We start from the raw sequence: 17,698 nt of genomic DNA, 5'->3' as shown, positions 1-17,698 counted from the left end.
CAGTCCCACCAGCAATGTATGAGTGTACTTTTCCCCCCACATGCTCACCAACATTTAGTGTTGCCTGTATTCTTGATGATGGCTATTCTGACAGGAGTGAGATGAAATTTTAGTGTAATTTTGATTTGCATTTCTCTAATTGCTAGAGAAGTTGAACACTTTTTCATATGTTTGTCGATTGATTGTATTTCTTCTATTGTGAAGTGTCTTTTCAGTTCCTTAGCAATTTTGTTGATTGGGTTATTTGTGTGTGTGTGCGTGTGTGTGTGTGTGTGTGTGTGTGTGTTTTCTTTTTTGGTGTTAAGTTTTTTGAGTTTTTTTATATCCTAGAGATTAATGTTTTATTGGAAGTATATGTGTTAAAGATTTTCTCACAATCTGTAGACTGTATCCTCACATTATTGATTATTTCCTTTGCTGAGAAGCTTTTTAATTTGAATCCATCCCATTAATTGGTTCTTGATTTTACTTCTTGTGCTTTAGGAATCTGTTAAGGAAGTCAGATCCTAGGCTGACATGGTGACAATTTGGGCCTAGTTTTTCTTCTATTAGGTGCAGGGTCTCTGTTCTAGTGGCTAAGTCTTTGATCCACTTTGAGTTGATTTTTGTGCAGAGTGAGAGATAGAGGCTTAATTTCATTTTGCTACCTATGGATTTCCAGATTTGCCAGCACTGTGTGTTGAATATGCTATCTTTCTCAAGTGAATGTTTTGGCACCTTTGTCTAGTATGACATAAGTGTGTTTTTGTGGGTTTGTCTCTGTGTCCTCTATTCTGTACCATTGGTCTACAAGTCTATTTTGGTGCAATACTATGCCATTTTTGTTACTATAGCTCTGTAGTATAGTTTAAAGTCTGGAATTGTGATGCCTCCTGCTTCACTTTTCTTGCTAAGGATTGCTTTAGCTATTCTGGGTTTCTTATTTTTCCAAATACATTTTATGATTGCTTTTTCTATTTGGATTGTCATTGGGATTTTAATAGGAATTGCATTAAATTTGTAGAATGCTTTTGGTAGTATTGTCATTTTTATTAATTCTGCCTATCCAGGAACATGAGAGAGCTTTCCATCTTCTGAGGTTTCCTTCAATTTCTTTCTTTAGTGTTCTGTAGTTTTCACTGTAGAAGTCTTTCACCTCTTTTGCTACATTGATTCCCGTGTATGTTATTTTTTCTGAGGCTACTGTGAATGGAGTAGTTTTCCTAATTTCTCTTTCAGTGGATTCATCACTGATGTATAGGAATGTGTTTGATTTGTGGGTGTTGATTTTATATACTGCTACTTTGCTGAATTCATATATTAGTTTTAGAAGTTTTCTGGTGGCATTTTTTTGCATCTTCCTAACATATAATTATGGCATTGGCAAATAGTGATAGTTTAAGTTCTTCTTTAACTATTTGTATCCTTTTAATTTCTTTCTTTTGTCTAATTGCTCTGGCTAGAGTTTCAAGGATGATGTTGAATAGAAGTGGTGAAACAGGACATCTTTGTCTTATTCCAGTTTTTAGAGGGAATGCTTTCAATATTTTTTCATTTAGAATGATGCTGGCCTTGGGTTTAGCATAGATAGCTTTTACAATGTGGATGTATATTCCTACTATCCCTAGTTTTTCTAGTGTTTTGAACATGAAGGGGTGCTGTATTTTGTCAAATGTTTTTTCTGCATCTATTGAGATGACCATATGATTCTTGTTTTTAAGTCTATTAATTTGATGAATTATTTTTATTGATTTCCATATGTTGAACCAACCTTGCATCCCTGGGATGAACCCCACTTGATTGTAGTGCACTATCTTTTTAATATGTTTTTGTATGCAATTTCCCAGAATTTTATTGAGAATTTTTCATCTATGTTCATCAGAGATGTTGGTCTGAAGATTTTTTTCCTTTATGTGTCTTTGTCTGGTTTGGGTATCAGGGTAATATTAGCCTCATAGAATGAGTTTGGAAGGGTTCCATCCTTTTCTATTTCATGGAATATTTTGAGGAGTATTGGTGTTAAATCTTCTTTGAATGTCTTGTAGAACTCCGCTGAGAATCCATCTGGTCCTGGGCTTTTCTTGGTTGGTAGGCTGTTGAGGGTGTTTTCTATTTCATTGCTTGAACTTGATCTGTTTAAATCATGTATGACCTCCTCATTAAGTTTGGGTAAGTCATGTCTCTAGAAATTTGTTGACATCTTCGATATTTTCTATTTTATTGTAATATAAATTTTCAAGATACCTTCTAATTGTCTTCTGTATTTTAGACACATCCATTTTGATATTTCCTTCTTCATCTTATATGTTAGTAATTTGAGTTTTCTTTCTCCTTCTCTTTGTTAGCATGGCCATGGGTTTATCTATTTCATTTATTTTTTCAAAGAACCAACTTTTTGTTTTGTCAATTTTTTTAAATTGTTTCTTTTGTTTTGATTTCATTGATTTCAGCTCTGATTTTAATTATTTCCTGTGTTCTACTGCTTTTGGTGTTGATTTGTTCTTAAAGGATGTGATTGTTTAAGAGAAGTAAATAGGTTCCTGTTCTCCTTCATGAACATGACATAGGAAGCTATGGCAGTCCTAGAAGCCCACGGAAGTCATGCCATATTTCTGGACTGGAGCTGCTGTCTGCTTCCCTCACTATAGGGGATCTTATTTCTGGTTTTTCTTCCAAGCTGGAAAACCTCCCTGAGAACCTCCCTATGACCCCTTCCTAGTGAGACTTTACTTCCAAGAGGCCTCTCACTGGGATGCTGGCAGCTTGGTTACATGTTCTTACTTCCTCCCTCTGAGGAATATATGCTTGTGTGACAGAATGTAATCTGAGACTGAGGAGGCCAGAAGGAGACCATGCAACTCTCTCCTCAGCTTTCCTACTTCTTTATGTTATTTCCAGTTCTCTAGGACACAGGTCTTCTCCATTTCTTTGTATTTCCAAGTTCCCAGCCCTAACTTCTAGTCCACAAGAGGAGTTTCCTGAAGACACAGATTTAATCTGGGTTGTTCAGACTTGGCACCAATAGGTGAGAAGGTGGCCCTAGCAAGGCAGGCTGTGGACACTATCTGAGAACAGGAACAAGGAGTTTTAGAAGTGGCCCAAATACCATGTGGAGGAGGAGTGAATGTGCACTGGTCTTCCTAAAAGAGTTGTCGAGAAGGTTCTTGAGATAGATCCATTATACATTCAAAATTTCAACAAAAACGTGTTGATTTTCAAGTATGTGAGAGGTCTTTTGCCTGGAAACTTATTCGTGGTATATATAAACATTAACCCAACAGGTGATGACTTATGACTAACTTTATACTGGGTAGAGAATAATTTTTCTCTGCTTTCATTGTTTTATCACCTCCCTTTTGACTTCTTCATGATATATAAATAGATATAATTTCATGCCAACATTTCCTTATTGAGGTTTCACTTTCCATTGCTGGTCATGTGTATTGAGAAGACATGATGGGACACCAGAACTCTAGCCTACCCCCTCATTGCCCTTCACCAGACTATCCCAGTGTGCACTATTCAGCGTATTCCCCTGAGTGACAGCAGCAGGTCCCTGGGGACTGGTTCAGTGATAGAACTTCTGTTATCAGTGGTTTTTATTGGGGAAACTGAAAGGTGACTGACCATTACTTTAAGATCCTAAAGAAAGCACAGGTGTGTTCTTAAGACATTAGAGGGAAGGAACAAATAAGGAGTATTTGCACTGTTGCAGTCTTGTGGCTCTGTGGACACTAAGCAGATTCCTCTGTCAGAATTTGATCTTCATATAAAATGTGTGGTTTTATTTCAGCATGATAGAAGGACTATGGCAGGAATGAGGTTTGCATGAATACTTTGTTTACTATTTTAAACATCCTACTTTTAAGCCATTCTTGGGTAGTTACTATGAGTGAGAAATTCTAAGAACTCAGGGCTCATGGGTGTCCAGTTCATCAGAGAAATAGGCAGCAGTTTCACACTAGGGTACAGGTCCCTTTGCTTCAATGAGTTTTTTCAGCACTAGTTCCTACAATTGTGTCCTTCATTTTGAAAGCACTAGAGACTGAGGAACAGGGTGAGGACCTCATAAGTTGGAGCCCTATTGGATAAAAACGAATGTGATTAATCAGCCAATACCTAGTATTTAGCAAAATTGTAGACTAACACACAGTTCATTCTGGCTGGAAGTCTTAAGCATTACACAGCTGAAAAGAATTCCTGAAATACTGAGTTAACCCTGAAGAAAATTTTCCCTTCGACTTCATCATCTTTATAAATCTGGGAGGAAATTTAAAGACCATTCCAGTTTAATATCTTAGGGGAGTTGTATGTGAACATATACTGGTGAATAAACTTTTAAGGACAATTGAAAGGCCATAATGAAAACAAAATCAAGATGCAGGTCTTGGGCTTTCTAGTTCCCTGTTCTTGTGAGTAAATTATTCCTGTTGGGCCTACTTATACTATTTCTAGTAGTATTAAAAGCTTTCGTCCTGTCCTGGGAGCTTTTTAATTTGTATTTATTTGTTTGAATAGGTGACAAATTCACCTAAAGTGTTAAAGTTGTGGAAGAATATACAATATAAAGTTGGTTGTTTTCTTATTTCTTACTTCAGCTATCTAAGTCCCAATCTATTGTGACCATGGATACTAGTTTCTTTTGTTTTTCCAGAGGTAGACAATAACATGTGTGCACATACACTATGTTCTTAATTCAGTGATAATATGTATATACACTTTCTGCATCTTGTTTTTCACTTATTATATATCTTGGAGAAGATCTCATATCAATACCAATAAAGCTTTGCCTTTCATATCAGTGAAAATGCAGAGTATTCTTCTGAAAGTATGTCCCAAGGTTTACGTTATCAATACCTGATTGTGTCAGTCAGCTCTATGGCACTATGGCTACATCTAACAAGAACAACTTAGAGAGAGAGAGAAAGTTTATTTTGGTCAGAGTTTTAGAGGTTCGGTCTGTGGTCAGTCAACTCTATAGCTCTAGGCCTGAGATGGAAATGGTGGAAAGGAAATAGCAGAGGAAAGCTGCTCAGCGCATGGTAGCCAGGAAACAAAGAGAGAATGACAGAGGACACTCAAGGAGCCAGGGATAAGATATAATCCCTAAGGACACAACCTCAATGACCTATTTCCTCCAGGCATGCACAACCTACCTACGGTTAATAGGAGTTCATTTAAATTATTAACCCATCAAATGGATTAATTCTCTCATCATTGCCTAAAATTCCACCTTCAAACCTTTCTGGATTGGGTATCATGATTTCAAACATGAGCTTTTGGGAGATATGTAAGATCAAAACAATATCAGTGACTGAGGGACTTCAAAGTATTGTTTTTCAGTCTTTTGTCATTATAGCATACCATTAACAATGTCCATTTCATCTTGGGTAAATAAGTATATAAGAGAAATGACTAAATGGGTAATTGCTAGATCAAAGATATCTGCATTCTAATTTTTAATGTATAGTAGCAGCCATTCACAATCCCAATAGCAAATAAGAGAGGCCACTGATTACACCAAACCCTTGTTAGCTCAGGGTCCTGGAAAAATTACTCTTCCTTACCCATAAATGAAGTGAAACACAAACTTCATAATTTCATTTTGCACAAATTTTATTATCAGTAAAGTCAAAAATTTTATCATATCTCTGCTGATTTAGAAATGTAGTTGTTTGTCTCTTCTCACAAGAGCTCATCATTAGTTATAATATCATCATGTCTAAAATCAAACTGCAAATGTTTTCTTCATCTTGGCATTTGTCTTTGCTTTACTCAAAACTTTTCTACTAACAATTTCATTATCTCCTTATTTGTTTCCCATTTCTTTATATTGTTTACTTAAATATTGAACAACATGTTGTGTAATTAAAATTTAAAATTTTATTTTATCATTTTCTTAGGAGAAATGCCTTCGTAATAGATCACATATATTCCTCACTACATCCAAGAGTGTATCAGCAGAAGTTCCTACCCTTATCACAGAGGAAACTAAATCAAGGATCTGTGAGACAATTGAGGATTTTTTGGTGTTGATGTCATCTAGTTCATCTCGTAGTCGATCTATCTCTTTTCTTAGCTTCTCAGCTTCCTTTTGAAATCCTTCAGTCAGAAGTTTTTCTTGGACCTGTGAAAGAGAAGAAGTCCACTTTTGAAAATCCCATTACTAACAGACAGAGTTTTATGTTGAACAACTTCAGCAGTTAATCATGTGTTCATTTCTCTACCACCTTAGAATGTTTTTTGATGTTTCTAAACATTTGGACTTGGATAATGGGACAATCCATGGTTCATACATTTGTGAGATTTCCTCAGCACCACCAGGCTATGTTGGAGAGATGTTTTGTTCAAGCCCAGAGACTGTCCTGAGCCATATGATTTCAGAATAGATGCACCCAGTGCTTGCCTTCTCCTCTGTGGACTAGAAACAAAGCAATAGTTGTGGAACTGCATGTGGAGGTGAGTGGCCCTAGGAGAGCGCTAGAGTTCAGCAGCAGAGAGATGGGGACCTGGTGAAAACACAGAATCTTGGGATAACAGCATAGCAAGAGAAACAGAATGCCCCAGTACCTACTGCCCATCACTGAGGTCAGGTATTAGGATCTTCTCTCAATGGGAATAAAGGGGAAAGAGTCCCAGCCAGCTCCACTGGTGCACAGGTCAATATGTTGCAGACATACAATTTAAATAAGTAAGAGACCTGAGCTCTACACTTTAGGTTTGTTCTATCTCCCAACAAACCCTCAGGGTGCTGAAGCCAGGAGTCATCTTGAGAAGGGTCCCATTGTCTGAGTTTTCCCTGCTCAGGAGGGGCATATTCCCATCTCTAGCACCGCATGGACTTTCCACTGCATTGCTTCAGTGGGTGACAGTTTTTTGAGAGGGTCTTGGCTCAGGGGACTGGCTCTGACACAAACTCACTAAGAGTCCCATTCGTGGGAATGCAGGCTGTGAAGCTAAGGGGAACAGAGGCTTTCACCCTCTACAATCATCTCACCAGGGAACCTGTCCTCTGAAAAAAGGGACTGAGTAGTTGCAAGTGGTCTCTCATGGCTACCAGGCCTGAAGATGCCAGGATTACAATGGCAGATTATGTGGATCCCACTGTTCCCTTCCCATTACAAAACTGTATTGTTCTAGTGTCCAGTCGGCCCCTGACACCTTCATTCCCAATTACCTGCCCTGAGATACTCTGCTCGGAAATATGCCCTGCCTCAGAGCACACAGCCTGAGACATGCCAGAGGGAATCTAGGCCTGGCAAAACCCATCTTACACAGGATCTAGCTCTGGCCTGCATCTAGCTAAAAGGAGTTTCAGTTAGCTTCATGGGTCTCACTGCCTGTGGCTCCTTGGTGGCTACCACAAGTGAAAGAATGGTGGGCAGAATGAAAAAAACCCACCCCTGGGAAACACACTCTAAGATTAGCAGAGAAGCTGACTTAAAATAGGCTGCAATAACACACCTTTCTTACTTTTCCAAGCATCTCGAGTGGAAGGATTTGTTTTCTTCTTTTCAAAAAAAAAAAAAAAAAATCTTTTCTTTTGTTTTCTTCATTTGCTATTATTTATTTTTATCTTTTATTTAACTTTTCTTGTTAGTTTTATTTTTAACTTGTTAGTTTTACTTTTATTAAAATTTAATTTTTTATTTAAGTAATAATATTTTCTCTTTTCTCCTTGTTGTTCTCCTTGTCTTTATTTTTGTGATTTTTATTATTTTACTTTATTTTTGGATTGAGCTCAGGGCCTTACACAAATTGCATGGCTGCTTGGTTGACGAGCTGCATTCCCAGGCCAGTTGAGAGGAATTGTATCCAGCTCCAGCTTTGACAGACTTGAAACCTGACAGACACTTCAGGTGGGTACGGGTAGGGAGGCTCTGAGTTCCCACTCCTGGGAAGACACTCCACAATAGTGAAGAGAAGAGTTACAGAACTTTTGCTGACATCATTCTTATGCATTATTTCTGCATTGGCTGCACCTGCAACTTGTCAGAACATGCATTGTTGATAAGACTAGATGTGAATGCCACTAGAGGAGAACTGTGATTCTGACCCCCACTTCTCCCCATGAACCACCTAGACACGCACCAGTATTTAATCAGAGGACAAGAGCTTCATGCCCTGTACCATGACTGGAGCATCTGTATCAGAATCATATTAAAAAAAACAGAGCCAATATCAACCCCCATCACTTGATAGAAATAATCAATCCCACTGTAATAGTAAACATAGAAATGCATACACTATGTCCACACAACTCCTGGCTGAATTACCAGAATGGTTTCACTCTTGTGAGACCTATAGATATAAGATAATAAATTGGAAAATCTAGAAGAAAAGAAGAACTTTCTGGTCACATGCAATCTGCCACAATTGAACCAAAGGTGGGTAGGTGGCACATGCCTATAATTTCAGTGGCTTGGGAGGCTGAGGCAGGAGAATTCCAAGTTCCAGTTCAGCCTCAGAAACTTAGCAAGGTTCTAAGCAAGTTAGAACCTGTCTCAAATTTTAAAATAAAAACAAGGGCTGAGGATGTGGCTCAGTGGCTAAGTGCCTGAGGGTTCAATCTCTGGTGAAAACAAAACAAAACAAACAAACAAACAAAAAACAAGAAGATACAAAAACCTAAATAGAGAAATAACAAGTAACAAAACCGATTCAGTTTAGAAGACTTCTCCAAAAATAACAACTCAAAACTGCATGGTTTTACGGTTGAATTTTACCAAACTTTTAAAGACCTAACAAAAATGATTCACAAAATTATTCCATTGTAGTGAAAAGAGGGACCCTTCCAGACTCATCCTTTGAGAACACCATTACACTGCTACCAAACCCTACAAGGACACACCAAGAAGAGAAGAAAATATACATCATTATCCCCGATAAACACACATGCAAAATCTTCAATAAAATACTTGCAAACTGAATTCAACAACACAATAAAATATTCATACATGATGATTAAGTTGACTTTCATTTCAGGGATTCAAGAATGGTTCAACATATCTAATCAATACATGTAATGCATCACATAAATAAAATTTTAAAATTACATGATCATCTCAACAGATGCAGAAAGTGTCTTTGATAAAATTCAATACACCTACATGAAAACAGCTCTGAATAAATGAGGTATAGAGGGATCATACCTCAACATAATAAAGGTTGTATGTAACAAATCCATAGCCAACATCATACTGAATGGAAGAAAACTGAAAGTATTTCCTCTAAGATCAGGAACAAGACAAGGGTATACACTCTCAGTGCTCTCACTCAATACAGTGCTAGAAAATTTAGCCATTGCAATTAGACAAGAGGAAGAAATAAAAGGTACAAACAGGAAAGGAAAAAGGCATCTCTATGTACCAATAATATGATTCTATACATACAAAAACCTAAAGACTCTACCAAAAACCTTTTGTAACCAATAAACTAATTCAGGAAGGTAGTAAGATACAAAATCAATATACAAAATCAGTAACTCTTCTATACATCAATATGAATTTGATGAGAAAGAAATCAGGAAAACAATCCCATTCAAAATAGCAAAGAAAATACTGAAAGAAAATAGAGGAGTAGTATCCAGTGCATATTGACAACCCCCCTCCCCAGGAAATTGAATTAAATCTATAGTCATGTTCATTGGAGGTATTTGAGCTATGTTTCTTCTTGTACTTTGGTCATACTTTTCTCTCTCCTTGGTATCTCATAGTTGTTTGTCTACCTTCTCTTCTCATTCCCCCACCCCATTTGTTTTATTTATTAATTTTTGGATAAATGTATATCAGCAATGGTGAGGTGCTAAGCCAATGAGACATTGTCTCTAAATAAAATACAAAAAAGAGCTGGGGATGTGGCTCAGTGGTTGAACGCCCCTGAATTCAATCCGCAGTACTCACCCCCCAAAAAATATCCAGGAGTTTATTTCTTCTCAATTAATTCTGCAGAAAGTTTTAATTTTTTCACTAAAGTATTTTTCTTACTCATTATCACTCACCCTATTAATAGTAGCAACCTGAATTCTATCCCTAATAATTCTAGCATGTCAATATCAACTAAATAATCAATTCTACAAAAACTTTATGTTGCAATATTAATCTCCTTAGAAATATTTTCAATTGTAACATTCACAGCCACTATATTTTGTATGCTCTTCAAAGCAACATTAATCCCAACTTTAATCATATTATCCAGTGAAGAAATCAAACAGAACAATTAAATGCAAGACTTTATTTTCTATTGTACATATCTGTTGCTCTCCACAACTTCCTATAGCATTAATCTACACTCAAAATACAGTAGAATCACTAAAGTTTTTAGCTGACCATCACAAAGTGTTATGATTTGAATGTGAGGTGTCCCCAAAAAGCTCACAGGTGAGACAATGCAAGAAGGTTCAGAGGAGAAATTACTGGGTTGTAAAAGTCTTAATCCCTTGATAGGGATTAACTGAGTAGTAATTGAAGTGGTAGGGTGTGGCTGGAGGAGGTGGGAATTGGGGTGTGACTTTGGGGTATATATTTGTATCTGGAAAGTGGAAACCTCTCTCTGCTTCCTGATCAGCATATGAGATGTTTCCCTCTGCCACACTCTTCTCCCCTGATATTCTGCCTCACCTCAAGCCCTGAGGGATGGAATTGGCCTTCTTTGGACTAAGACCTCTGAAACTGTGAGCCCTCAAATAAACCTTTCCTTCTCTACAATTGTTTTGGTCAGGTTCTTTAGTCTTAGCAGCAAAAAGCTGACTAAATTTGCAAAGCTAAACCACATCCACACTACTGATCTAATAACATTTTGTGATTAACATGTATGAAAGCTTTTACATAAAAACACACTGTGGCCTCCATCTATGACTATCAAAAGCATAACAGAGACTCTAATCACCAGATCTGTGGTTCTTTTGGGTGTATTGTGGATACTAGGAGATTATGGTATAATATGAATCACTACAGTTCTAAATCCACTAACAGATCATCTAGCCTATCCATTTTTTATATCATCTTTATGAGGTATAATTATAACAAAATTTATTTTCTTACATCAGATCAAAATTCATTAATTACTTAATAACCTATAAATCATATAGTATTAATAACAATTGTAGTTATTCTTATTCAAACATCATGAAATTCTACAGGAACCACAGCCTTAATCATTGCCTATAGCTTCACACCATCAATACTATCCTGCCTTGCTGACTCAAACTATAAACAAACTGTATTATTAACTTGAGGATTATAAACATTTCTTCCTTCTATAACAGCCAAAAGGTTACTAGCTATTTTGACTAATTTAGCCATATCACCGCCATTGACCAAATCAGAGAAGTGTTTGTAGCTTTATCTTCATTCTGGTGATGTAACCTTAGCATTTGTGTAATAGGACTTAATATGCTTTGACAAGCAAAGTGATCTACAGATTCAGTGGCCATCAAAATATGAATGACATTCTTCAGAGAAAAAAATTAAATTCATATGAAAGCACAAAAGATCCTGAATAGGCAAAGGAATATTGGGCAAAAAGAGCAAAGCTGGAGGCATCACAATACCTGATTTCAAGAGATACTACAGGGCCATAGCAACAAAGACCACACCATATTGGCATGTAAACAAACTTGTAGATCAGTTAATAGAACAGAGGACCAGAAATGAATCCACACACCTTCCCCTCACCGATTCTCAATGAGGGTACCCAAAACTGAGACAACGGAGGAAGGACAGACTCTTCAACAAATGGCACTGGGAAACTGAATATCCACATGTAGGAGACTGAAAATGACCCCTATCTCTCACCCTGTACACTAAAGAACCCCAAATGGATCAAAGACTAAAGTATAAAACCTGAAACTCAGGAACCACGAGAGGAAAACAGCAGAAGCCCTTTAAGATATTGGCACAGGCAATGGTGTTTTAGATAGGATCACAAAAAAGAGGAAACAAATGCAAAAGTTAACAGATGAGATTACAACAAATTAAAAAAATTTCTGCACAGCAAAGTAAGAACACTAAAGAGGCACCTTACATGAAAATCTTTGCCATCTATTCTTCTGACATAGGATTAATAACTTTAAAAATCTTAACAACAACAATAAAAAACCTAAGTAATACAATTAGAAATGGGCAAATATCCTAAACAGATATTTCTCAACAGGAGAAATACAAATGGCAAATAAATATGTTACAAAGTACTAATATCTTTAGTTATCAGGGAAATTCAAATCAAAACTTCCCTCAGACTATATCTCCTTCTGATTAGAATGCCAATTGTCAAAATAAATAATAATGATAAATAATAATAATAATGGCAAGTTCTGGATTTGGAGAAATAGGAGCACTTACATGTGGTTGGCAGGAATGTGAATTAGTACAGCTACTATGGAAAATGGTTTGGAGGTTTCCCAAAAGTAAACTTAGAATTTACCATGTGATCCAGCTATCCCACTCCTGGGAAAATATCTCATATGTGGAAATAAAACAACAACAACAACAAAAGTGACCAGAAAGTAGAAGAGGGAATATTAGGGACCAGGATTGGGGCTGGGAGGGAGGAAGGGAGAGAGGAAAAGGGTAGAAGAAGGATCTATGGACCTGATCAATGCACAGTATATGCATGTATGGAAATATCATGGTAAATTCCATTAACTTGTACAATTAATATATGCCATTGTTCATGATTTTAAAATCCCCAAAAAAGAGAATTCCTCTTGGCACACAGATTGAGATCTAATGAATTATCAGTTCCACTGAAGTAGCATGGCTATGATCTTCTAACAAATAATAGGAAATACCTAGTAGAGAACACTAGTTATCAAGCTCCTGGTTGGGACAAAGACTTTATTTTTGTTGTAGAAAGAATCAGGCCATGGAAATAAATGGAGCAAATTCAGGGCTTTCAAAGATCCTACATTTTATAGCAGGTCAAAGGTGATATGTGCAGTTCAGATGGATCTAATTTTGATCTCTTTGATGGTTGTGCCAAGAATCCTAAAAAGACCAATGGACTAACACACTATTCAACTGGGACACAGTAAGACCAACCTATAATCTCAACAAACCTTAATCCATCACCCTGGGGAACACTGTATACTCTGAATTCTATCAATATACAAGGTGCTGGAGTCTCAGAGATTTACAGACTTCAGGAGGATGCAGGTATACATGAGGTGTTAGTGAAACATGCACCTTTTGAGTTTCCCTTTGAAATCATGTCCATGCTTAACATGTTGGTAATTTCCTTCCTGAGGAACCAGGGCACTGTCTGTCAGGCACTGCCAGGCCCTGTCCAGGCTCACCTTTAGCTTATGGTCCAGATTATTTTCCAACCTTTTCAGAAGGTTCTCCATTTTCCTGTCCAACTTCTTCTCCAGCTGAGCAATGTGTTCTTTTAAGCTTCCCTTTTGTGCTTCCATCATTTCCTGCTGCTCTTGCTGTTGCTGTCTTAGCAGCTCCTGTTCCTTCTCAGCTGCCTCCCTCTTGAGCCGCTCAACTGTTCCACAAAAGTTTTAGGGAGGGAAAAAAAAAACAGTCAGGTCTGAGCTCTACTATCCTAGCTTCACAAACCAAACTTATTTCAGAAAAAGCTAGAGGGATATCTGAATCCTCCCTTTAGCCATGATAGCCACAGTATGTCTCCAAATGTGATGAAAAACTGATTTGCTGGCCTCCCCTGTTGCTCTCAGATTTAGCAGAGCATGTGCTCCACAGCAGGAAGAATCTTCTGGTTTCAGGAAGGTTTTCCTGTCCAGTCAGTCAGTCTATGCAGGAACCTCCCCACTCTCTGAGAGCTGTGACCTCCCCTGTACCTGCTATGGCCTTCTTTTTGAGCAGTGAGGGCTTTATCTGACTGCAGGATGGATTTTTCTACGGCAAGCTGTGACTTCAGGAAGCTCTGAAGGACCTCGTTTGCCTGGGGGAACCAAGAAGGAACAAAAACATTTTAGACATCAAAGATCTAGTCTTCTGATAAGGAAGTTATTATTCAATAGACTGACTTTATTTTGCATCATTCTTAGTTAGGATCCCATAGGGATTCCTGTCCTTCTAAGGACACAACAAAAGTCCGTGCTCTGGTGAGACATGAAAACCCTCGACAGTAGACTCCTCTCCCCTGAGTGCTGCCCACCAGCCACCCCAGTCATATGTAAGAGCAGTTCTACAAACACGTACCCTCTCCATTGTTTGTGGTATGTGCACATCCTTTTTCTGGATCTGTTCTAGCCTTCCTTAACTAGCATCATATCTACAGTTTGTTTGACTTGTGTCTTCCACCTCCTATACTAGAAAGCTTTTCTAGGCTGCCTTCTGTGTTTCTTTTCAGCTTTGTTGAGATTAACAAATAAAAATTGTATACTTTGAAATTATATAACATGATGTTTGATATATGACTGCATTGTTGAATGGTTCCTACAATCAAGCCAGTTTCATGTTGATCACATCACACAGTTACATTTTCCATTGTCGTGAGAATGCACAAGGCCTACTATCTTAGTAACATTAAGGTACACAATAGAGTATTTTAACTACAGTCACATTTGTACATCAGGTGGGCAGCACTTACTCATCTATGCCTGCATATTTATATATTTTACCAGTATCTCCCTTCCCCTCTCTCAGGCCCTGCTAATCACTATTCTACTCTAACTGAACACTATGTTAATATGAGCTTAATGGCTTTTTGCTCCTTTTGTTGATTGGCACCACTGAACATGAACCATGCAGCATTTATTTTTCTGTGGCTGACTTATTTCATTTAGTGCAATGTCCCTAGGTTAATCCATGTTGTTGTCATTGACAGTACTTTTTTTTAAGACTGAATGATATTCTATCACATATATGATATGTATAGTTGTATTACTTAGTATTCATAACTGCATGGTACTACCATAAAAACAGACACATACACCAGTGGATCAGAATAGAGAGCCAGGAAAGAATGAAATTGAACCATTATCTTATGCCTTCTATGAAATGAACTAAAAGTTTATTAAATATTTAAACATAAGACCTGAAACTATAAAACTTCTAGAAGAAATATTAGGGGGGAAACCTTGACATTTGCCTTTACAAAGATTTCTTGTATTTAAAACCAAAAGACAGGCAACAAAAGCAAAAAGTAAAATAAATGTGACTGCAACAAACTAAAGTCTCAGCACAGCCTGGAAACCACTAACCAAATGAAAAAGACAATGTATAGAATGGGAGAAAATATTTGTAAGCCATGTATCTAATAAGGGGTAATATACAAAGCATATTAGAAAATCATAACTCTGCAGTAAAAAAAATAAATAACCTGATTACAAAATGGGCAAAGGACCTGAATAAACATTCTTCAAAGAAGAAATTCAAATGTTAATCAGATATTTGTAAAAGTGCTCAACATCACTAATACCAGTGAAACACAAATGAAAACTACAATGAGATCTTAGTACATCTGTGAGGATGCCTATTATCAATTAGTCAAAGGACAAGAGATGTTGCTGAGGATGTGGAAAAAAGGGAACCTTGTAGAATAGCTGGAAGAATCTGAAGTGGTGCAGTAGGAGGATCCCCCCATCCCCCCGCCTTAAAAATAAATTCTGAGTTTAAAATGGCTGCCCATGAGCTCTGTCACTGACAGACTGTTATGATCTTAGGTCACGTAATAGGCCTTCTGTGCACTACCTTTCTTAAGGGTATTAATATGGAAGATAGTAATATGTACTTTGTGTATTCTGAGAATTAAATAGGTAATGTAAGGAAAACACCAGAACCTGTACCTGGTGTAGGAAGAGAATGTTCAATGTTCCCTAACAACTACGTCCATCATCATTCTCTGCTACTATGAGTACACACCAGTTACCGTTAACTTATGATAACCTTATCACTTCATATACCATTGACTGTTTTTTGTCCAACTGAAATATGTTAAGCCTCACAAGAACAAAGTCATTTCTTTCATATTGTACCTTCTGTGTTTTAGCAGAAAAAAATTAAAACCGCTTTTTTTGATAGGTAAAAGAAATGGTTGGTTTCACCTGAATTCCTGGTTCTAAACCCTCTCTGGGAAGAACTGTTTCTGGTTTACTTAAGAGGATCTAACTAACAGGGGATATAAAATTATATAAATGTCAACATATAGCCATTCTCTGCTTTTGTTTCACAAATAATGGTGGCAGCTTAGTTTTAGAAGGAGCAGCACAGACCCTCTGACCACATACTGGCCCTCTCCCCTCCCCTTACTCCTCACCTTCACTCCTTTCCTGGACCCTAGATTGTACTGAAGTTCTACCTTCTTCTTTGCTTCTAAGTAGAGCCTATGGCCTCCAGGAACAGAGAACGCTCCTCTTGAGATGCTTCGCATCAGGGGCCCTGAAAGCTGCTTCAGCCGAGCCTCGCAGCAGTTGACAGATACCTCTTCATTCTGCAGCAGGAGACCTTTTTTCTCTCTCTCTATGGTGTCCTGGAAGGGAAATGTAGGGAAGTAAAATACAAAGAAGTTGTTAGAATGAAGGCCCAACTGGTATCCTCTCAGAAAAAGCAGTCTGACCGCCTCAGAGAGGACTGGAACATAGAAGGAGTCAGGAGACATGCTTCAGTCCCAGGTCTGGCCAATTCATTGTGTGACTCTGAAAAGTCTCTTACCTCAATGTCAGTCTCAATATATGTTAAATGATGGAGTTGGAAGACATAAACTTTATAGTTTATTTAGTAATAGTATGATTAACAGCAACCGAAACCCTAACAATCACTAATAAAATGTTTAATGTTTAATTCTGGTTGAAGTAAAATTCCCCTCAGAGAGTGCGGGTTGCTACAGATGAAAATATATGCATGGCACACCTACCCACCAGAAACAAGTTAAGTATATTCTGAGCAGAGTTTTGACTGCTTTGCAAGTTCTTTCCGTGACAGTTTCAGTGTGTGAGGATATAAGAATAGGAGCATTTGTTTGTTTGTTTCTATTTGGAAATTACAATCCAGCTGGATTTTCCTCAATATGAAATAAGAGAATTTTGTCAAATTAAGATCTGTCCTAAATAGTCTGAAAGAAAAACTTTCAGTGAAGGTACATCTGATCAGCCGAACTAAGTTGTCACCTGAGAGTTCTCTCCTCCATGTCCACTTCCTGCCTTGTCCCCGGGTCTGTGAATATGATGGTTAGTAATCCTATGGTTACAATATGTGGCATTACACAGGATAAATATAATAAATGAACAGTACCCTATTGAACCTAACCACATCTGCACATTAGAACAGTTTTTTCCAGCAGAAGGGAAAACAGAGAGACTAGAAAGGAAGGAAAGATGGGATGCATCACTGGTATGTTGAAGATGAAAAGGGTACCCAGGTGTCCAGATGAGAACTAAGGCATTTTATATCTTGTTTTCAGCTTGTGAGGCACTGAGCAGAACCCCCACATACCCTATGCTGGGATCTAACCTTACTGTGAGCTAATGAATGCATGCTATTTTAGGCTGCTGAGTACATGATCATTTGTTTTGCAGCAGTAGAAAACAAAGTGTCATCTTTTAGATAAAGAGAGCACTTGTAGCCTGCAGAGTCTTGTTACCCACAAAAATCTAGGTTATTTCTGAGATAAGAAGGATACAAACCCTGGAATAAAAATGTTAGGCCTAGGGGTTTGGGATGTGGCTCAGTGGTGGAGTGATTGCCTAGCATGTTTAAGGCCCTGGATTTCATCCTTGGCACCACAAAAAAAAAAAAAAAAAAAAAAAAAA

The 17,698-nt window shown here is 37.6% G+C and overlaps 1 protein-coding gene across 1 annotated transcript in view; it reads right to left on the bottom strand.

Annotated features, from left to right (window-relative positions):
• Positions 1-5,577: 5,577 nt before the first annotated feature.
• Positions 5,578-17,698, bottom strand: part of LOC107155062 (guanylate-binding protein 6-like) — a 31,754-nt gene continuing 19,633 nt past the window's right edge. The window contains 6 exon segments of the mRNA XM_048814510.1: positions 5,578-6,106; positions 13,274-13,467; positions 13,784-13,802; positions 13,804-13,887; positions 16,207-16,549; positions 17,057-17,126. Coding sequence (XP_048670467.1) covers positions 5,879-6,106; positions 13,274-13,467; positions 13,784-13,802; positions 13,804-13,887; positions 16,207-16,549; positions 17,057-17,126 — 938 coding nt within the window. The 3' untranslated portion in view covers positions 5,578-5,878.

The sequence above is a fragment of the Marmota marmota genome, unplaced genomic scaffold, assembly GCF_001458135.2.
Source record: "Marmota marmota marmota unplaced genomic scaffold, marMar, whole genome shotgun sequence".
In the NCBI taxonomy this organism is placed as follows: Eukaryota; Metazoa; Chordata; class Mammalia; order Rodentia; family Sciuridae; genus Marmota; species Marmota marmota.
This window is presented reverse-complemented; position numbering and strand designations above follow the sequence as displayed.